This window comes from Periophthalmus magnuspinnatus, chromosome 6 (assembly GCF_009829125.3).
Source record: "Periophthalmus magnuspinnatus isolate fPerMag1 chromosome 6, fPerMag1.2.pri, whole genome shotgun sequence".
In the NCBI taxonomy this organism is placed as follows: domain Eukaryota; kingdom Metazoa; phylum Chordata; class Actinopteri; order Gobiiformes; family Gobiidae; genus Periophthalmus; species Periophthalmus magnuspinnatus.
Genome location: NC_047131.1, coordinates 25216658 through 25238753, shown reverse-complemented (window position 1 = coordinate 25238753; position 22096 = coordinate 25216658). Strand labels below are relative to the sequence as shown.

At 37.9% G+C, this 22096-nt stretch overlaps 2 protein-coding genes across 2 annotated transcripts; one reads left to right on the top strand and one right to left on the bottom strand.

Annotated features, from left to right (window-relative positions):
* The first annotated feature begins 1360 nt into the window (after nt 1-1360).
* Nucleotides 1361-11713, top strand: LOC117371795 (myosin heavy chain, fast skeletal muscle-like). The gene is made up of 41 exons (XM_033967465.2): nt 1361-1390; nt 1592-1633; nt 2438-2659; nt 2752-2895; nt 2980-3136; nt 3244-3271; nt 3349-3460; nt 3546-3638; nt 3722-3785; nt 3858-3956; nt 4041-4144; nt 4221-4359; nt 4445-4563; nt 4650-4799; nt 4874-5044; nt 5122-5422; nt 5514-5587; nt 5671-5758; nt 5828-5945; nt 6024-6147; nt 6236-6372; nt 6454-6709; nt 6793-7035; nt 7119-7295; nt 7375-7520; nt 7595-7685; nt 7988-8377; nt 8452-8578; nt 8650-8768; nt 8842-9038; nt 9113-9296; nt 9383-9548; nt 9638-9762; nt 9858-10166; nt 10246-10449; nt 10570-10695; nt 10783-10953; nt 11045-11149; nt 11226-11321; nt 11407-11538; nt 11624-11713. Exons 3-41 carry the CDS (start codon nt 2453-2455, stop codon nt 11642-11644), a joined length of 5814 nt encoding a protein of 1937 aa, XP_033823356.1. The 5' UTR covers nt 1361-1390; nt 1592-1633; nt 2438-2452; the 3' UTR covers nt 11645-11713.
* Nucleotides 11714-13107: 1394 nt separating this feature from the next.
* Nucleotides 13108-15362, bottom strand: syt19 (synaptotagmin XIX). Its single transcript, XM_055222225.1, has 7 exons — nt 15294-15362; nt 14440-14550; nt 14150-14335; nt 13918-14067; nt 13720-13839; nt 13516-13627; nt 13108-13418 (listed from the first exon to the last, which is right to left on the bottom strand). The coding sequence occupies exons 1-7, from the start codon at nt 15360-15362 to the stop codon at nt 13108-13110; spliced, it is 1059 nt and encodes a 352-aa protein (XP_055078200.1).
* Nucleotides 15363-22096: the final 6734 nt, after the last annotated feature.

Sequence of the window (22096 nt, the reverse complement as noted above, 5' to 3'; positions counted from 1 at the left end):
GTGACAGTGCTTTGTCTAAAAATTAGTATATATTTGTTTTTGAAAGGCAAGGTTGTGTCTGTAATATTTTTTTTATAATAAGTAAGGTTCGTTTCCATCACATTTGTTTCCAGACGTTTACAGAATGTGCTAATTGGACCTTTAGAGACTTTTGGCTGCTTAAAGAAGTATCTCTTTTTTCTGAAGTATTTAAACAAATCAACTTGTAGATTTGTAGATATCATTTGTGTTTTTGGAGAGATGTTGTTCATTGAACTTTTTTTTTTTTTAAATATTGGTCACTGTATCCTGTACTGTAAGCCTTCTTTAAAACATCTTCTGTGTGCCTTTATTTGTATTTGCCATTTGGATACATATTAAAAGTTATCTCATCTTACATTAAGACAAAAACTGAGTCAGTGGAATAAAATAAAAATGATCATTGATTAAGAGTCTGGCTTTAACAAGGAACACACCATGTGAGTAAACAATGGGAAACACCACTCAACAGGTGGTCTAACCTTACTCTGAAATAAGTGTTAAGTGGGTGAGCAGCTGGAGGTTTAGGCATTGGATTCCAACAATGTTCCATTTATAAACCTTTTAATAACTAAACTTATAACTATACACTGACATAAACATTGTGATGCATGTCCTGGTACTAATTTGTTTGAAATAAAAACACATAGTATTGTTTGTGCTATGTAACATTTTTGTATGTTTTAATTCAACTTTTCACCTTCCCCATCCACTAATTAAGTAATAACTTTGCAAGATATAATTGAAATGTAAACAAATATATTAAAGCAGTTCTCTGTCCTCTAAAACCACATATACCCACCAAACAATATAAGCTCTATTAACATTTTTTTTCCTCTTTCTTTTAGCTTGAAAATAGTGTGGCCAACTTCATTTTGGGCACTACACATATTGGCATGCTAGCAGAACGCAGAAAATAGCCTGGAAAGTCATAAAGATTTCAGAGAGTTGAAGTTACACTCATAAAACTCTGAAGGCACTTGATCTGTTATATAAGCTACCTATAAAGCTGTATTGAGATAATATTATATATAGTAATTGAGACATTAAGATCTGCAACTGAGTAATAAAATTGTAAATAATAGTAAATGTTAAGAAAAAAAAAGCATTATTTTCAAGAATTTTATTGAAAATTGAGATTACAACATAAGTAAACAAGTACAGTTGTTCTGAACTACTAAGTACACTATTCTTCCACACATGAATATACCTAAAATCAAGGTCTGGTCATATAGGATGCCGTCTTTAACTATGATACACACCTCATTTGGTGTGAGCACCATTTTTAACTTGAGGCGTGTCAGCACTGTCGATTGAATATAAGGAGTCAACAAGGACACAGCCCTCACTGCCGGCCACTTGGAGACAGCTGGTAAGCGTTTCCTCTGTTTGTTTGGATGTAGACAATTTATTTTATTTATTTATTTGAAGGATAGTGTGCAGATACATTAAAAAGATGGCTGCACCAGATTTAGCAAAATGCTAAGTTCCATCTGTAGTCCTTAAAAAAAAAAATACAATCAGTGTTGATTGAAGTTTTTTGTATATTAAGCTACTATTTTACCATTTACAGAATTAAGGAACTTTACATCATCTCAGCGCAGTCAAGGGTCAGGTAAGAGGAACATTTAATTATATTTATTTTATTAAGTTGTCATCAGTGGGCATTTGATGGGATTGTGTGGAGTTGATTTTTACACAGAAAAAAACATGACAAAATATGTAATGTTAAAGGAACTGTATGCAAGATCTTTATTTAAATTTAATAAACTTGACCTATTTGTGTCCCCAGATACAAGCTAAACATGTTCAAATCATATATTAAGTTTACAATTCTAATGCTGATTTATTCTTAATTACAAAAATATTGGACATGATGTCACATAAGTTTCTTATTTGGGTTGCCAGTTTCAATGCTGAAATCCAGTTGGTTTGAATCTAAACTGACTCTTTTGGATCTGAATCCTCACTACAGAAGCACTGGCAGCCAATCATTAATTAGTGTGAGTGTAGTCAAGAGCTAACTATAGTGGAGGTTCTGAGCTTTCACATGAGATATGGCCTGTCCGCCCTACTGAGGATGAGATAAAACTCTGTGTGTCCTCTTTGTGCAGGTTAGGCACTGGCAACCCAGGTTCTGTTGTAACTGTAGTACCTTTTTTAAAACAGTAACAGTGCAGGCTTCATACAATATGTTTAAATACTGAGATAAGAGCATGATCTGTGATAGTTTTGTGTTCTTAACACTTTTTAATTCAATACTGTGATAGACAAAATAATATTCTGAGGGATGATAGAATAATTGCTATCTATGTCTTGCATCAATAGTGTAAAGCAGGGTATTGGATACGTTCACTGCCTATTTCAAGTTGGTTGATAGCATGGAAAAAATGTTGTATTGTATATTTTGTCCAAGCAGAAAACAACCGCAACCATGAGTACGGACGCTGAGATGGCCATTTATGGCAAGGCTGCCATTTACCTCCGTAAACCAGAGAAGGAGAGAATTGAGGCTCAGAGTAAGCCCTTTGATGCTAAGACTGCCTGCTATGTGGCTGATGTCAAGGAGCTGTACCTCAAGGGAACTATTATCAAGAAGGATGCTGGCAAAGTCACTGTCAAGGTCTTAGATACTCAGGAGGTGAGTGTATTTTAAACATATTTTAAAGTTATTTTAATGATGCACTCAACAACAGAAAAATCTTATAATTATTGATACTCGATCTATCACAGGAGAGGACAGTTAAAGAAGATGACGTCTCTCCCATGAACCCTCCTAAGTTCGACAAAATTGAGGACATGGCCATGATGACCCATCTCAATGAAGCCTCTGTGCTTTATAACCTCAAAGAGCGTTATGCAGCATGGATGATCTACGTAAGACACATTTTATTTACAGGGTTCTAACACATTAATTTAACTTTTTCTTAATATAGTGTGTTTGTGTGTACATTTCTTCAGACCTACTCTGGGCTGTTCTGTGCCACTGTCAACCCCTACAAGTGGCTGCCAGTGTACGATTCTGAGGTTGTATCTGCCTACAGAGGCAAGAAGCGTATGGAGGCTCCACCCCACATCTTCTCTGTCTCTGACAACGCTTATCAGTTCATGCTTACTGGTATGCCCTATGTTGAGAAGAAAATTATTTATAATGTAATAATGTAATGTTAAATTTACATTCAAATGTATATTTATTAATACATATTTTGCTATATATTTTAACAGACAGGGAGAACCAGTCTGTCTTGATCACGTAAGTTCCTATTTTATTTCTGTGTTGATTATTAGTTAGCTTTACACATGATTCTTACAAGTCTTATTCATCTCCAGTGGAGAATCTGGTGCTGGAAAGACTGTGAACACCAAGCGTGTCATTCAGTACTTTGCAACAATCTCCGTTGGTGGAGATAAGAAGAAGGATGCTGCTCCAGGAAAGATGCAGGTTAGTTTGTTTTAATGTACTTAACACTAAATCAGGCCAAGTCTGAAATGTAAAAATAAAAATGCAACCATAATTTTCTCTACAGGGTTCCCTGGAGGACCAGATTATTGCAGCCAACCCTCTGCTGGAGGCCTATGGTAATGCCAAGACTGTGAGAAATGACAACTCCTCTCGTTTTGTAAGTATTCCAACATAAGAAAAAAATCTAGAAATGTTGCCTGAATATCTGTATAAACAATTTTTTTACTTTTAACCAAATAGGGTAAATTCATCAGAATTCATTTCGGCACAACTGGCAAACTGGCTAGTGCTGACATTGAAACCTGTAAGTAGGATGTTGCTGTTATTTTGGGATGTAAATTATGAAGTGTTCTTCAAACAACCTTCCCATTTACAGATCTGCTGGAGAAGTCTAGAGTGACATTCCAGCTTCCCGATGAGAGAGGCTACCACATCTTCTACCAGATGATGACCAACCACAAGCCTGAGCTCATTGGTAGGTAGAAAATCCAGATGAAGCATTAATACTGTTTTTTTTTTTTTTTACAGGGGAAACTCAAAAAACTTTTTTGTTTTGCAGAAATGTCTCTCATCACAACCAACCCATACGACTTCCCCATGTGCAGCATGGGTCAAATCACTGTTGCTAGCATTGATGACAAAGTTGAGCTGGAAGCCACTGATGTAAGGGAATCACTAAGATTATACATATAAGAATTGCATATGTTGAGAATTAATCATGGAAACGTTTTGAAACCAGAATGCCATTGACATCCTGGGCTTCACCAATGAGGAGAAAATGAGCATCTACAAAATGACTGGTGCTGTCCTCCACCACGGTAACATGAAGTTCAAGCAGAAGCAGCGTGAGGAGCAGGCTGAGCCAGATGGCACAGAGGGTAAGAGAAACATTTGTCTGCTGAATTGGTGATTAAATACTGTCTTGTCATACATGATGAACACAACATATGGATACTTTTATAGATGCTGACAAGGTTGCTTACCTGCTGGGTCTGAACTCTGCTGATATGCTTAAGGCTTTGTGCTACCCCAGAGTCAAGGTCGGAAATGAGTACGTCACCAAGGGACAGACTGTGCCTCAGGTAAAGTGAACATTTTAATGTCAGTCAATGTTATAATGTTGTTAAAAAGAGTTGGCTAACAATACGTTTCTCAATACTAACACTAGGTGTTGAATGCTGTCACTGCCCTGGCCAAGTCCATCTATGAGAGGATGTTCTTGTGGATGGTCATCCGTATCAACCAGATGTTGGACACCAAGCAACAGAGAAACTACTTCATTGGTGTCTTGGACATTGCTGGATTTGAAATCTTTGATGTAAACTCAGATCAAATCAAATGTAAACCATCTAGTTAAGTGTGTGTGTTCATATGAAATATTTGTTTTGACAGTTCAACAGCATGGAGCAGCTGTGCATTAACTTCACCAATGAGAAACTGCAACAGTTCTTTAACCACCACATGTTTGTCCTGGAGCAAGAGGAGTACAAGAAGGAGGGTATCATCTGGGAGTTTATCGACTTTGGTATGGACTTGGCTGCCTGCATTGAGCTGATTGAAAAGGTACGTTATTGGTTTTGAACAACAACAATTGGAAAGTTATTCAATTTCTAAATAAATTTTTCTTGACTTCACTCTAGCCCATGGGCATCTTCGCCATCCTTGAGGAGGAGTGCATGTTCCCCAAAGCTTCTGATACAACCTTCAAGAACAAGCTGTATGATCAGCATCTTGGCAAGAGCAGGGCATTTGAGAAGCCCAAACCAGCCAAGGGCAAGGCTGAAGCCCACTTCTCCCTGGTGCACTACGCTGGTACTGTGGACTACAACATCTCTGGCTGGCTGGACAAGAACAAGGACCCACTGAACGAGTCTGTTGTGCAGCTGTACCAGAAATCTTCAGTCAAACTTCTGGCTCTTCTGTATCCTCCTGTTGTTGAGGGTATGCTAACAATTAATTTGCACAAAAGAATGGTTTGATATTGCTTGTAAAATTATATAAATTATATTGTATTGGTATTTTCTATTAACAGAGGCCGGTGGCAAGGGAGGAAAGGGAGGCAAGAAGAAGGGTGGCTCTATGCAGACTGTGTCCTCACAGTTCAGGGTAAAAATTCACATAGAACATTAAAATTGAGGTTCATATGTTGGTTTATTTTTTGTTAAATTCTTCACATTTGGGGGTTTTAGGAGAACTTGGGCAAGCTGATGACTAACTTGAGAAGCACTCATCCTCACTTTGTGCGTTGCCTGATTCCCAATGAGTCCAAGACTCCAGGTATGTAGTGTAGTGCTATGGCAACTGTTTTTGTTATTATTTCCTGCTAATTATTTCTTTTTAACCCAGGTCTGATGGAGAACTTCCTGGTCATCCACCAACTTAGGTGCAATGGTGTACTGGAGGGTATTAGAATCTGCAGAAAGGGTTTCCCTAGCAGAATCCTGTATGGTGACTTCAAACAGAGGTATCATTAAACTTTGTTAAAGTAAGAAAAATGTATTCCTTTAAAACATATTAAACACGTCTTTCCTTCTCCAAAAAGATACAAGGTGCTGAACGCCAGTGTTATCCCCGAGGGTCAATTCATTGACAACAAGAAGGCATCTGAGAAGCTGCTAGGATCCATTGACGTTGATCATGATCAGTACAGATTTGGACACACCAAGGTAAGAATATCGGAATATATAGTTTATAGTACCTATTTTAGAATTGCTATGTTATAATTTAATCCAATGTTTTCACACTATTTTCTAGGTGTTCTTCAAGGCTGGTCTGCTGGGTACTCTTGAGGAGATGAGAGATGAAAAACTTGCAACTCTTGTCACCATGACACAGGCTTTGTGCCGTGGATACCTGATGAGAAGGGAGTTTGTGAAGATGATGGAGAGAAGGCATGTTAAATATAATGATACTATATTTTTTAAAAGGCTGAAAGTTTTTTAGCTCAGAATATAACTTGTTTTATTTAACAGAGATGCCATCTATACCATCCAGTACAATGTCCGCTCATTCATGAATGTCAAACACTGGCCATGGATGAAGGTGTACTACAAGATCAAGCCCCTCCTGAAGAGTGCTGAGACTGAGAAGGAGCTTGCCCAGATGAAGGAGAACTATGGGAAGATGACCGCTGACTTGGCTGCTGCTCTGGCCAAGAAGAAGGAGCTTGAGGAGAAGATGGTATCTCTTCTGCAGGAGAAGAATGATCTGCAGCTCCAAGTGGCCTCTGTGAGTTTTCAAACAGACAGCTTCAAATGAGCATGTCCACCAATTGAAACAATACACTAAAAAACTACATTTTTGTACTTCAGGAATCTGAAAATCTGTCAGATGCTGAGGAGAGATGCGAGGGTCTCATCAAAAGCAAGATTCAGCTGGAAGCCAAACTGAAGGAGACAACTGAGAGACTGGAAGATGAAGAAGAGATCAATGCTGAGCTCACAGCCAAGAAAAGGAAGTTGGAGGATGAATGCTCTGAGCTCAAGAAGGATATTGATGATCTGGAGCTTACCTTGGCCAAAGTGGAGAAGGAGAAGCATGCCACTGAGAACAAGGTTTGACCAATTTATTCCACACATCACACTCATACTTGGTAAATGTATATCATTCCTTATCATGTGTTTTCAAAAACCAACAGGTGAAGAATCTGACTGAAGAGATGGCATCTCAAGATGAGAGCATCGCCAAGCTGACTAAGGAGAAGAAAGCTCTCCAGGAGGCTCATCAGCAGACCCTGGATGATCTGCAGGCTGAGGAGGACAAAGTTAACACTCTTACAAAGGCCAAGACCAAGCTTGAGCAGCAAGTTGATGATGTATGTTTGAATCTACTAATCCAATCTGTTTTTTTGCAAAAAGCTTGAATAATGATTAAATTAAACTGCTCTTCCCCAGCTTGAAGGGTCTTTGGAGCAGGAGAAGAAGTTGCGTATGGACCTGGAGAGAGCCAAGAGAAAGTTGGAGGGTGACCTGAAACTGGCCCAGGAATCCATCATGGATCTTGAGAACGACAAGCAGCAGTCTGAGGAGAAACTGAAGAAGTAAGAATGAGTGCATATATTCTATTACTAAAATCAAACATGATACAATGATTTTACTACTTCTTCACCCTCAGGAAAGACTTTGAGATCAGCCAGCTTCTCAGCAAGATTGAGGATGAGCAGTCTCTGGGAGCTCAGCTTCAGAAGAAGATTAAGGAACTTCAGGTAAGAATACCTTTCCAATGAAGTTATCACCAACATGGGGAGAAGGGGGTTAACTCGCTTCAAATATCATTAAACTCGCAAGCTAGTATTAGCCAACTCTTTTGCTGAAAACCAAAACCTAAATTGGACCATGAACTTTTGTAATGATGACAGTCTCAAGAAAATGTATTGTTTTAAAATAAATTTTGTATTTTTTCCTTGAGTTTTTAGACCATCTCCATATTTCTCTGTGTATCCTAATGCGTGCATTGTGTCATAACAGTTATAGAATAATTGTGAATTCTTTCATCTTCTCTTCATAGGCCCGTATTGAGGAGTTGGAGGAAGAGATTGAGGCTGAGCGTGCTGCCCGTGCCAAGGTTGAGAAGCAGAGAGCAGATCTGTCCAGGGAGCTTGAGGAGATCAGTGAGAGGCTGGAGGAGGCTGGCGGTGCCACTGCTGCTCAGATTGAGCTGAACAAGAAGCGTGAGGCTGAGTTCCAGAAGCTCCGTCGTGACCTTGAGGAGTCCACTCTGCAGCATGAAGCAACTGCCGCTGCTCTGCGCAAGAAGCAGGCTGACAGTGTTGCTGAGCTGGGAGAGCAGATTGATAACCTCCAGCGTGTCAAGCAAAAGCTTGAGAAGGAAAAGAGTGAATACAAGATGGAGATTGATGACCTCTCCAGCAACATGGAGGCTGTGGCTAAAGCTAAGGTGATGATTGTTTCTATGTGAACAAACATTATATCAAGGGAAATGCTCATACTAACTTGAAATTACATTTTTAGGGAAATCTGGAAAAAATGTGCCGTACTCTTGAGGACCAACTTAGTGAACTGAAGACCAAGAATGATGAAAACATTCGTCAAATCAATGACCTGGGTGCCCAGAAAGCTCGCCTCCTCACAGAGAATGGTAAAATAAATCTCAGGTACTTAATTTGACTAGAGAATTATTCGTCTTTTAACCAATCTTTTACATCTAAGGTGAGTTTGGCCGCCAAATTGAGGAGAAGGAAGCCCTGGTCTCTCAGCTGACCAGAGGCAAACAAGCCTTCACACAGCAGATTGAGGAGCTCAAGAGGCAGATTGAAGAGGAGGTTAAGGTACGAAACTCAATAGTTATTTAAAACAAACAAATCGTATTACGAAGCATCATAACATTAACTGTTCCCATAGGCCAAGAACGCCCTTGCCCATGGACTCCAGTCAGCCCGTCATGACTGCGATCTGCTCAGGGAACAGTTTGAAGAGGAGCAGGAGGCCAAGGCTGAACTTCAGCGTGGCATGTCTAAGGCTAACAGCGAGGTGGCTCAGTGGAGAACCAAGTATGAAACTGATGCCATCCAGCGAACTGAGGAGCTTGAGGAAGCCAAGTGAGTTTAAAATCTGTGGCACAACACACCATTGTGGATTTGACATGTTTATTCATCATGTGTACTTTTTAAAGGAAAAAGCTTGCTCAGCGCCTCCAGGAGGCTGAGGAACAGATTGAAGCTGTCAACTCCAAGTGTGCTTCTCTGGAGAAGACCAAACAGAGGCTGCAGAGTGAGGTGGAGGATCTGATGATTGATGTGGAGAGGGCTAATGGTCTGGCTGCCAACCTTGACAAGAAGCAGAGGAACTTTGACAAGGTACACATTCTATTTTTGTATGATAAAATTGTCCATTGTTGTGATACTTTTACTCACCATCTGGATTTATAAATTATGAAATGTAGGTCTTGGCTGAATGGAAGCAGAAATTCGAGGAGGGTCAGGCAGAGCTTGAGGGAGCTCAGAAGGAGGCCCGCTCACTGGGAACTGAGCTTTTCAAGATGAAGAACTCCTATGAAGAAGCTCTTGACCAGCTGGAGACCATGAAGCGTGAAAACAAGAACTTGCAGCGTGAGTGTTTTTACCAATGTTTAACCATTGATACCTCATTTACATCTACAGTCTGGATTTTTACGACTGATCATTTTATTCCCCAATAGAGGAGATCTCTGACTTGACTGAGCAGATTGGTGAGACTGGCAAGAGCATCCATGAATTGGAGAAGGCCAAGAAGCAAGTTGAGACAGAGAAGGCAGAAATCCAGACTGCCCTTGAGGAAGCTGAGGTAAGAAAAATATAACTCACAAAAATGTATATCTAAACATGCAAATTATATAGAAAGAGAAGTAATAAAATCCTTTTTTTTTTTAACATTTTCAGGGAACTCTTGAACATGAAGAGTCTAAGATCCTCCGTGTCCAGCTGGAGCTTAACCAGGTGAAGGGTGAGATTGACAGGAAGCTGGCAGAGAAAGATGAGGAAATTGAGCAGATTAAGAGGAACAGCCAGAGGGTCACTGATTCCATGCAAGGCACTCTGGACTCTGAGGTCAGAAGCAGAAATGATGCCCTCAGAATCAAGAAGAAGATGGAGGGAGACTTGAATGAGATGGAAATTCAGCTGAGCCATGCCAATCGCCAGGCATCTGAGTCCCAGAAACAGCTGAGAAATGTGCAGGCACAGCTCAAGGTACTGCCATTTGTTTCAGGTTTGCCATGTTGCTATAATCCACCTGCATTGACTTACATATACACTCTAATTCAATCAGGATGCCCAACTGCACCTTGATGATGCAGTCAGAGCTCAGGAAGACCTCAAAGAACAGGCTGCTATGGTTGAGCGCAGAAATGGCCTGATGGTGGCTGAAATTGAAGAACTCAGGGCTGCTCTGGAACAGACAGAGAGAGGTCGCAAAATCGCTGAGCAGGAGCTGGTTGATGCCAGCGAGCGCGTGGGACTTCTGCACTCTCAGGTACAATGACTCACAAATGATGTTTACACAAATGAATATTTTTACATTGATACACTGATTGTCATCTTGAGACTCATATGTTTTTCTTGAGACTCATATGTTTTCTTTCTTGCTTTATAGAACACTAGCCTGCTGAACACCAAGAAGAAACTTGAGTCTGATCTGGTTCAGATCCAGAGTGAAGTTGATGACACTGTTCAGGAAGCAAGAAATGCTGAGGAGAAGGCCAAGAAGGCCATCACTGATGTAGGTTTTTCTTTGGCATTCTTTAGGGTCTGTGGCATCGTTGTTTTGATTTATACTCCAATTATTAAAACTTATTGTGTTTACTAGGCTGCCATGATGGCTGAGGAGCTGAAGAAGGAGCAGGACACCAGTGCTCATCTGGAGAGGATGAAGAAGAATCTGGAAGTTGCTGTCAAGGACCTGCAGCACCGTCTGGATGAGGCTGAGAATCTTGCCATGAAGGGTGGCAAGAAGCAGCTCCAGAAACTGGAGTCCAGGGTAAGACTAATACTGTGAAAACCAAATCAGAATGTTACTGCAAATCATATTTCAACAAAAATGTAAATATTATGAATCATACTTTCCAAAGGTGCGTGAGCTTGAGACAGAGGTTGAAAATGAACAGAGACGTGGAGCAGATGCTGTTAAGGGTGTCCGCAAATATGAGAGGAGAGTCAAGGAGCTCACCTACCAGGTTTGTAAGGAAAATGCAAACAACTATTTATTCTTATATCATTTTATCCTAAAATCCTATTGCATCTGTATTTAAGACTGAAGAGGACAAGAAGAACATCACCAGACTCCAGGATCTGGTTGATAAGCTGCAGCTCAAGGTGAAGGCCTACAAGAGGCAGGCTGAGGAAGCGGTAAGTGCACAATATTTACTTTCATCACTTTATAAATATATATTTATGCAGCATTGCTAAATTATATTAAAAACATGTTCTGCAGGAGGAGCAGGCCAATGTGCATCTGTCCAAGTGCAGAAAGGTTCAGCATGAGCTGGAGGAGGCTGAGGAGCGTGCCGACATTGCAGAGTCCCAGGTTAACAAGCTGAGAGCCAAGAGCCGTGACTCTGGCAAGGTAGGCTATACCTTTGATAATAAAAGTATTTTCTTCTCTCTAATTTTATACATTTTTTGATACATATTTTGTTTTTGGTTCACAGAACAAAGAGGCTGCTGAGTAACTTTGAATGAATGATGTAGTTTCTATTCATAAAATATGAGTTGAAACAATAAATTATTTTTAATATTTATTTATTTTTTTGTCTGAGTTTTTTTTACTCCAAATCCACAGCAATAAACATAAGCTTATATTTTAGAAAATAAATACATTTTAGTCCCTCACATCATGAACATTAAAACCAAGATCTACATACATTCACATTTCCAATGTTAAAAAATACAAAGGTTTCTCTTCCTGTTTGTTTACAATTATGTTGCAGTTAGCAGAACAGGTGCATTGCCATGACATGACAAAAATGAACTTTAATCAGATCATTATACCAATGAAAAATATTCAGTGTATAAAGATAACAGTTAAGTAGACTTATCATAGTGCTCTAAAAAAGTAGCAACATTTGAAATCATGAAATTATAATGCATTACATAATCGTTACATAGTCCAACAAAATCAGTTATAGGTCAAACAGAATGCAGGGCTCCAGACTATTTTCTTTTTTCTTCCCAGGAGCACTGTAGGCCCAGATTGAAATATTTTAGGAGCACAACCAGAAAATTTAGAGGTGCATGCTTTAAATTGATATAATTTTTCCTAGTCAGTATATAGTCAATATTATTATTTTTATGTTTAATTGTAACTTAACCAGCTAAAAAATGTTTAATGCAGACAGATTTACTTGTGAGCAGGAAGCAAGCCATCTGGCGGCAGATTATATTACAGCAGTACAGCTGTCAATCATTGACTGTATATATGCAGTCAGTGCTTCATGCTAACAGACTTACATCCTTAGCTTCACTTTCATCACTGAAACTACAGCCCCTGTGTGGCACCACTTGACTATCTTCTGCCTGTATGAGCCAAGGGAAGAGGGAGAGTTGGGGCGAATGGGTGTGATTCATCTTGTTACTCAAATAAATACATTTAATGCAATCATTTCTGACTGCAGAAAGTTATTTAACTTGCACATATTCGAGTGCTTAAAAACAAAAACAAAACAAAAAAAACAAACAAAAAACAACTCACACAGACACCAAAAATAGGAGCAAAATTCGAGAATTTTCTCGCAGTGTCGAGCCCGATAAATAAATATAATATTAGGTCCAAATTAATTATACCACGGCAAGGCCAAAAAGATTAGAGTGATTATTTAATTTCGGGCATTACTGACACTCAAATTTTTCAAAAATTAAAATTTAGAAAACCTTTCCTTTATTTTCAAGCAATATATCTTATAAAATTATGATTACCACCATATTATTACAAACATGGAATAATGTAATGATCTCAACAAAAATATTGTTTTCAGCTCTCACCCCATTCAGCCTGTTGCATTAGTTTTATTATTATTAAAATGATTCATTTTTGATGGGTCAGACACAAGAAGGAAAGAGACGTAGAAAAACACTCACCTACATGTTTGAAACTCTGACCCCCCAAGAAGCAGGTGTATTTTTCCTGATGCAAAAGTTATATTAGTACTGCGTGCCATAAAGGCACAGGCTGGCGGGCAGAACCCATCATAAGAGTCCAATGCTTGTCCTCAAATGTTTTCTCCTTCCCAAAAATCACTTGTCCAATAAGACGTTTAGGTGACTTTTTTTTTCTTATTTCCTTCTCAAAGATTGACACAGAGATTTTACATTGCACCACAGGGACTTCTGCCAGTGTGAAGTGAAAGACTTCATTAAAGACTGTCACAAAGCTGTGAGCCACCACAGAGGATTTTTGTGACTTCTGCCGGTATTGGTTGCACATAAAACTGATTCTAGCACAAAGAGCTGTGGAATAGATGTGGGCTTCTCATCATCACTTCATAAAATATCACACTACATGCATACAATTATACACACTAATATTATGCAATTTAATACTTACCTGCGCTTGAAGAGGTGTTAATAGTGGCCACCTTGACCTTTAAAAGTCCTATTTCAAGCCTCTGTGATGTTGGTAAAAAATTTAAAGTCAAAAGAAGTTCTCCAACAAGATCCTGTGTCACAACAACAATGAATGAGTTTGTATTGCTGTTACTATTCTAAAATATGAGTAATAAGAATAAACTAATGATTTAAGTTATCTAACCTTTTGGGGAATTTGTAGTTTTTTTTGGAGTTCGAGAGGAGTCGATATGTTCAGTTCTTTAAAAGGTACTCTTACCTCCCCTAGAGCTGTGTGTCTGGAAAATGTATCAAAGTCTCTCACCTAGCCATGCAGAGGAGCAAAAGCAAACATTATATCAAAGAATGTAACTATGTCTACTCTATTTACATACAGAATCACCTCCATCTTGAGTGTGATGTGATGAGGCCTTATATCTTTTTGCAGTACACTGCTGAACTGGTCACCAAAAACAGGGCAGGAGCTGCTTCTGACAATGCGAGACCTCCATTCCTGGATAACTGTCCACATGACACATGCTTTCTGTTGATCCTTGAACAGAAAATATCATAAAACACCTGTTTACTTCAAACTGTAAGAAACCATAAACTTGGAGAGAAAACTCTGCAGGTACCTTAATGTCTCGACACACACCCATCTCAGCATCTTGTGATCTGTCCCACAGTAGTAGAAGCTTGACAAAAACTTGGAAGTTGCTGCTATTCCAGTGTTGCTGAAGACCCTCAAGTTGCAAAATGGTCACTACCACACGTGCCTGTAGCTGGTCATAATGCACAGAGAAACGCAGCAATCCCCCGACCTTAAAAAAACTTTCTTTAATGCTATTTTTACTCTTCTAAATTTTCAGTACATATAAACGCATTTATTGCAAGAAGTGCAATAGATTTAAATAGACTATTATACCTTGACAAGCTCTTCCTCCATATCCCCATTTAGTTGACTGGAAAGACCAGAAGAGGAAAGTGTTGTACAAGAGAAACTAAGACTGTTGCAAACTGTGTTTGCATCCTCAACCTGTAATACACATGCACACATTCATGCCATTAACAAAAATTGTCTAAATCATCTTTGGTCTATCTGGCAGTTTCTTTAGACAAATTCTGAGACTATGTTGGATTATTGCTGTCATTTACAGCAATAATCCAACATAGTCTCAGTACTATTGTTTACTTATGACACTTCAGTGTGTGCTTCTTGATTGTACAAAATTTGAATATATTGTTTGCACAACTGAACAGCAAAGTGACAACAACATTTTCCTGACCTGAATTGAGTTTACTACTGTAGCTCAATGATTCTGAAGGTATGTTGATTTTTATTTTAAAATGTGAGTTATTTTAAAAAGTATTCAGTGCATGGTCAGAAACTTAAAGCCAAGTACTTTATATCCATACTGAAAACATAATTTATGTTTTTAGTTTTTATGTATTTCAGTATATCAGACTTTGAGAAATAACATAAAACATTTTGTTTTCTTCCACCTTTCTGTGAATGAATAATTAAGACCAAATTACCTCACTGCACCGCTGTTCTCGACTCTTATCTTCAGATGGTGAATGATCACCTATTCCCGTGGATGAAATTTTATTTACATGATTAGTATTCACACTAATGAAAGTTTGTTTTTTCCAGTAATGCCAATACCAACCATTCTCACTTGTATGTATAGGCCCACAGTATCTGGAGGCCTGCCATGCCAAGATGCCAAAGGCCCCAAGAAGAAAGACCATAGCAATGAGTAATAGGGCATACTTTACTGGATCTGGTAATATCATCCCCTCAGCTGCAAGCGTCACCATCCAGTAAGCAAGGTCGCCCATCTTCATAGCGCATTATCCCCCAGAAGCCATTACTAGTATGCAATGCTGCACAAGTGCACAATTTCATTAATATCTAGCTACAAACACAACATAGCATTAGTTAAAATATACCTGTATTTACCTTTAAAGAAAGCCAAATATCAGACATTCTTCTCACAAATAACCAAAGAGCTTTCAACTCTTCCAGCTTGCATCGCTCTTCTGTATGTGGTTCTTCTGTGTGTGACTACACCTTTGTATGCATAGGATCACTGACACTAATTACATAGATCCCATGACCTGCTTTAAAGCCAAACTGGTTAGATTACATCTGAATAAGACTCAAAAGAGCAATCGATATTGAAATTTTACTTTTTTATGACATTATAAAACATTATAATATACTATTGTCACAAAGATACGTGTCACTCTTTATCACAAAGATACATGTGTCACTCTTTATCACAAAGATACATGTGTCACTCTTTATCACAAAGATACATGTGTCACTCTTTATCACAAAGATACATGTGTCACTCTTTATCACAGAGATACATGTGTCACTCTTTATCACAGAGGTTCATGTGTCATTCTTTATCACAGAGATACATGTCACTCTTTATCACAGAAATACATGTGTCACTCTTTATCACAGAGATACATGTGTCACTCTTTATCACAAAGATACATGTGTCACTCTTTATCACAAAGATACATGTGTCACTCTTTATCACAGAGGTTCATGTGTCACTCTTTATCACAGAGGTACATGTGTCACTCTTTATCACAGAGGTACATGTGTCACTCTTTATCACAGAGATACATGTGTCACTCTTTATCACAGAGATACATGTGTCACTCTTTATCACAGAGATACATGTGTCACTCTTTATCACAGAGGTACATGTGTCATTGTTTATCACAGAGATACATGTGTCACTCTTTATCACAGAGATACATGTGTCACTCTTTATCACAGAGATACATGTGTCACTCTTTATCACAGAGATACATGTGTCACTCTTTATCACAGAGGCACATGTGTCATTCTTTATCACAGAGATACATGTGTCACTCTTTATCACAGAGATACATGTGTCACTCTTTATCACAAAGATACATGTGTCACTCTTTATCACAAAGATACATGTGTCACTCTTTATCACAGAGATACATGTGTCACTCTTTATCACAGAGGTACATGTGTCATTTGTTATCACAGAGATACATGTGTCACTCTTTATCACAGAGATACTTGTGTCACTCTTTATCACAAAGATACATGTGTCATTCTTTATCACAGAGGTACATGTGTCATTCTTTATCACAGAGATACATGTGTCACTCTTTATCACAGAGATACATGTGTCACTCTTTATCACAGAGATACATGTGTCACTCTTTATCACAGAGATACATGTGTCACTCTTTATCACAGAGATACATGTGTCACTCTTTATCACAGAGATACATGTGTCATTCTTTATCACAGAGATACTTGTGTCACTCTTTATCACAAAGATACATGTGTCACTCTTTATCACAGAGGTACATGTGTCACTCTTTATCACAGAGATACATGTGTCACTCTTTATCACAGAGATACATGTGTCACTCTTTATCACAGAGATACATGTGTCACTCTTTATCACAGAGGTACATGTGTCATTCTTTATCACAGAGATACATGTGTCACTCTTTATCACAGAGATACATGTGTCACTCTTTATCACAGAGATACATGTGTCACTCTTTATCACAGAGATACATGTGTCATTCTTTATCACAAAGATACATGTGTCACTCTTTATCACAAAGATACATGTGTCACTCTTTATCACAGAGATACATGTGTCACTCTTTATCACAGAGATACTTGTGTCATTCTTTATCACAGAGATACATGTGTCACTCTTTATCACAGAGATACATGTGTCACTCTTTATCACAGAGATACATGTGTCACTCTTTATCACAGAGATACATGTGTCACTCTTTATCACAGAGTACTTAAGTAAAATACTTTACTACTTTTACTTCATTACGTTCCACCACTGTCGTAAAACAGTGTCCACCATCAATCTGACAAGAACTGAAGAAGCAGCTTGGATGAGCAGCGAAACATATTCACTCCTACAACGTTTTGTCCATTTGACAGATTTAAGTTTGGCTTTGGCTATCACCACTGTTGTATTCCAGCCATGTGTGGCTGTGGTGTTGTTAACGGTAAGATGAAAAACTGACGAGCAGAATGTCTGAACTCTTTTACAACAACCAACTATTGTAATTGTAACAGTGCTGGTCATCAGTGCTTACAAATATACAAAAATAAAGCACTATCAAAGTTTTTAAGTGTGTTGTTAGTCCCATTGTAGTTTTCTTTAGTAGAGGAAGATCTGCCTCTTGATATTCAATTTAACACTTTGTAATTGTCTGTGTCTGAGAGACTTTCCATATAATATTATATAGATGACATCCAGTATGCACTGCAGTTAAAATACACAATGACTTTTTAAATCTATTTTTAATGAATGATAGTACATTCTTAATACATTTTCAAATTGTGTCAAAGATAAATAATTTGCTTATCCATCTTATCCATTAGTGTAAAATTCTCCACTGTGAAATAATACAGTTCTTAACATAGAACTATGGGAACATAGAGCTGTGGGAGTTAGACTTTGCATTGTTTGGTTTCTAAATGCATTAATCAGTGAAGAGTCTTCATCCTTCTGTCAGTGGAGAGGACATGTTAATAGCTACTGCTCTACAAATCAGGCTAAAGTCAGTGAGCACAACTTATTTTATCAGGTGGCGCTCTCTAGTGACCCCATGCTACCATGCTCTCTCTCTCTCTCTCTCTCTCTCTCTCTCTCTCTCTCTCTCTCTCTCTCTCTCTCTCTCTCTCTCTCTCTCTCTCTCTCTCTCTCTCTCTCTCTCTCTCTATCTATATATATATATATATATATATATATATATATATATATATATATATATATATATATATATATATATATATATATATATATATATATATTACTCTTTTAATGAATCCCTTGTAATTATTCAACACAATTCTGGAAAAAAAAAAATATATATGATGAATGACCCTAAACCAAGTAATTATAGTATAATTATAGTACTAGTGACTTTTTTTTTTTTTTTCCAATAGCTTCTAAGTGACTTAATATTACTACTTATTATAGTAGTACTAGTTCTGGAGGAGATCAGAATGTGTGTGTGATACCTGAAGACTAGGAATACTATAATAACATGGTTTGGGGTTCCTAGATCATCTGACGTAAAAGCTATTGCAAAAAATCATCGATTTTCAACGGGAAAATTTTTTGAAAAGATAGGGTTCATTCTGAAAACCAAAAGAGATGAGTGACACCTGGGGAATAAGACTACTATAATAACGTTTGGTTTGGTCACCTAACCTGTAAGATGCTTAAAAAATGCATTCATTAATTGACCAAAATACATGAAAATAGAACTATATATATATATATATATATATATATATATATATATATATATATATATATTGTAAAATGTGCACAATATATATATATATTTTTTATTTGTTTGAAGTGTTTTTGTTTGTTTTTTTGTTTTTTTTTCATAATTGTGTTTCATCATTTCAAGGGATTATTTTTTTATTATTATTATTATTTATTTAAGTGACCCTTATACTCCGTCGTACAAACGCCATTAACTACAACTAACTACAAGTAATTTATTGACTGTCCCGAACGATCACATCTCTCCGTCCTGGGCTCGAGCCTGCGGGGCACAGTCAGGGGAAGCTCCCGCTGTTTCTGCGGAGGAAAAAGTCCAACGTCCAACGTGAAACTCTCTTACTGCCGCAGTGGGGCGCTCTGTCTGCACTGCTGACAGGAATGATCATCCTGCAAGCTGCTTTAGCTGCGTTAGACTGTGGTTCACTTTATTGTTGAAATTTGAATCATCTTAAAATATCAATAAATGAACATCACTGTAGGCCTGCAGTGTGTAAAACACACATCTGCTTCTCACGTGAGGCTAGGAGTAGGCTATGTAGGTCACACGTGTACACTAATCCTTATCCAAACATTAAAGGTGCACTGTGTAGCTTTTCTGGTGAAAGACCCATTACATGTTTTTACCTCCATGATAATTTTATCACGTTGCCTGAACTTTTCCAAAATTGCCATTAAAGACGTGGATCTATTAAAATAACCTAATAGACCAGAAGGTGACACCTCAAGGCGCTGTAGGTCATATCTATGGAGAGCTGAGGGATTCAATGTATTTTTGGAACAATAAAGCGTAACAATTTGCCAACACTCCACTAGAAAAGTTTCATAATTTCGGTTTAGGTGAGTTGGTTTGACTATTGCAAAAGTGTCCGTTGTTCATTTGCAGTAATTATACAGCCCCCTATGATCATTTGTAAGGCTTTGGCTTTGGCCTAAATGCACAGTGAGCCCCTGTGAAGAACAACATAGGTTAGGTTTGGGTTTAAGGTTAAGTGGGCAAGTAGTAACTATGTTTAATACATTGCAAAAGGTACAAAGACATAAGAAATAATAAGAAATTAAATGGTTGCCATAAATATATGTTTTATTTAATGACAGTGAATTTTACAAGAAGATGTGCATTTGCTTTTTCTTTCAGTGTATTCCCAAATACTGAAGCTTAAAAGAAGGTGCAGAGAGAGGAAGCTGCTGATGGAGCTAATGTGCATTGCACACAGATGGTTCCTCTGGCAGATGGTTCCTCTGGCAAATGCCATAGTCCAGATTCTCTTAAAGCTTTTGGAGCTGGAGAGAAGCAGATATCCATCTTCAGCTCCAGGTTAGTTCATTTCTGGTTTCTGTGATTCTCTGGGAGACTTACCTTGGCACACACCACGCTGGGTAAATTATGGGTTAGGGACAGTATAATACAGACTGGCAAGCCTCAGTATTAGATCCATTGGACCCAAAAAAGTGGCTTGTATCACAATTTGTGTCTGAGCAGAGAGAGAGAAAGAACTCCAATTTGACCACTACAGCAGTACAAATGTCTATACAAATAATATTTGCAACAGAAGAGTGAGGGCAAGAATGTGGTTTAGTTTGTAACAAATTGTGATTAATACTAACATAATTTATAATCATTATGTGGTAGTGTTTTTGGTAGTATGTGAAGTACATTTGTGTGTTATAAAGTAAAACAGCATTAACCCAAAACAAACCAGTCAATAAATAACAAATGCATATGATGTCATATTTTTTCAGAAGTATTATGCAGCTAGAATTTTTTTTTTTTTTTAATTCTCTTAATCATTATAATTGTGCTAACTGTGTTAATGCAGCTACTGAAATCCAAAACAATTATTTACTCAAACTGAGGAGCTTTATCTGCAACTTGAAATGGAAATATTGATCATCATATGAACTTCTTCCTTTCCCATGTTCCCCAAAGGATCCCCTTTCAAATGTCCTTCCTGGGCTATTTCTACTTTGTGGTGTGGAATAAACATTAGTGGGCCATAGGGACTCACTGAGAAATTATAGAATCACTAACAGTCTTGCCTTGCGTACACATGAAATGCAGCTATTTACTGCAATGTAAAGCAAGATTGTTGACATTGCACAATCCTCATCTTAAACTCTATATTATATGCAATATTATGCACCAGCTCCACTTAAGTTTCTTGCTAATTTGTGCACCTAGACTGATGTATAATTAGCCAATCTGTCATGGTTAGTTAACCTGTGATAAAGATGTCAGTTGTCATATCAATTTGCACCTCTAGATGGTGTTGGGAGTTGCTTTGATACAGAGTGAAATTCTATGCCATTTTCCTAAGGGTATTCCTAAATGCTTGTGCAGAACAGACACATGAATAAAATGATTGCAGGAAACACATGTAAAATGACTTGTGACTTAACTTGAAGTCAGAAGTATGATAGACAATGGCTTGATTATGACGTGACATTGATGATGTTCATGACTTCTAATGATCTTTGGCACAAGGGGCGGCAGTGGCTCATTAGTGAAAGTAGTGGTCCCCAACCTATTGGTCAGAGAAGAGTATTTCCACTTGGACAAAGTTGTATCGTGTCCTTAAGCAAAACACTCTAAAAGTCCTCCTTTAGGAGGCAGGTCTTCTCAGTCTAGTATAAATCCCTCAGTCTTAAACCAGTGCTATCAGTTGAAAATGGCTTCTGGATGGCAGTCGAAATGTCTTGATTGCAAAAACAGTGTCCAGATGACTATGCTGAAACCTTCTCTGCATTGGACCACTCCTGGACAAATGAGGGATAACATCGTCTCTCTTCTTGTTTAGTGGTCATTGTTAGAAAAGCATACACCAGAATGAGAGCTGAGGCATCCACTTCTCCTATTCATCATCATTTATTTAATTTATGTCAGCTATATTCATAAAATGCATCAATAAATGAACAGGGTTCTTTTCATCAATGAATAAATGATGTCTGTTTGTTTGCTGTGTGCAGTTTGCTACATCAGCAGCGATATTATGAGCACATTAGCATCCTCATGTTATTCTAGACGCTCTTCTGTTTTGATACACATGACATGAAAAGAGTCATGTCCACTCAGACTATTACACAGATTGCCTTTTTATATGGACAGACACAGTTAAGAAACAATTTAAACTGAAGTTACATCTCTACTAATGATTATTTGATTTCTAACTTACATTATTAAAGATGCATAATGTAACTTTTCTGGGTGTGTGTGGCAATTGTTTGCCACACACACCCCAC

Bases quoted from the DNA above. Each gene is read 5' to 3' on its own strand.
- LOC117371795 (XM_033967465.2), top strand. From the start codon at position 2,453: ATGAGTACGGACGCTGAGATGGCCATTTATGGCAAGGCTGCCATTTAC. The intron at 6,373-6,453 runs GCATGTTAAATA...TTTATTTAACAG, and splicing joins GTGAAGATGATGGAGAGAAG to AGATGCCATCTATACCATCC. The intron at 9,297-9,382 runs GTACACATTCTA...TATGAAATGTAG, and splicing joins AGCAGAGGAACTTTGACAAG to GTCTTGGCTGAATGGAAGCA.
- syt19 (XM_055222225.1), bottom strand. From the start codon at position 15,362: ATGAAGATGGGCGACCTTGCTTACTGGATGGTGACGCTTGCAGCTGAG. The intron at 14,551-15,293 runs GTAAAGTATGCC...TGTGTATTACAG, and splicing joins GGATGATATTACCAGATCCA to GTTGAGGATGCAAACACAGT. The intron at 13,419-13,515 runs GTAAGTATTAAA...TCTATTCCACAG, and splicing joins TAACACCTCTTCAAGCGCAG to CTCTTTGTGCTAGAATCAGT.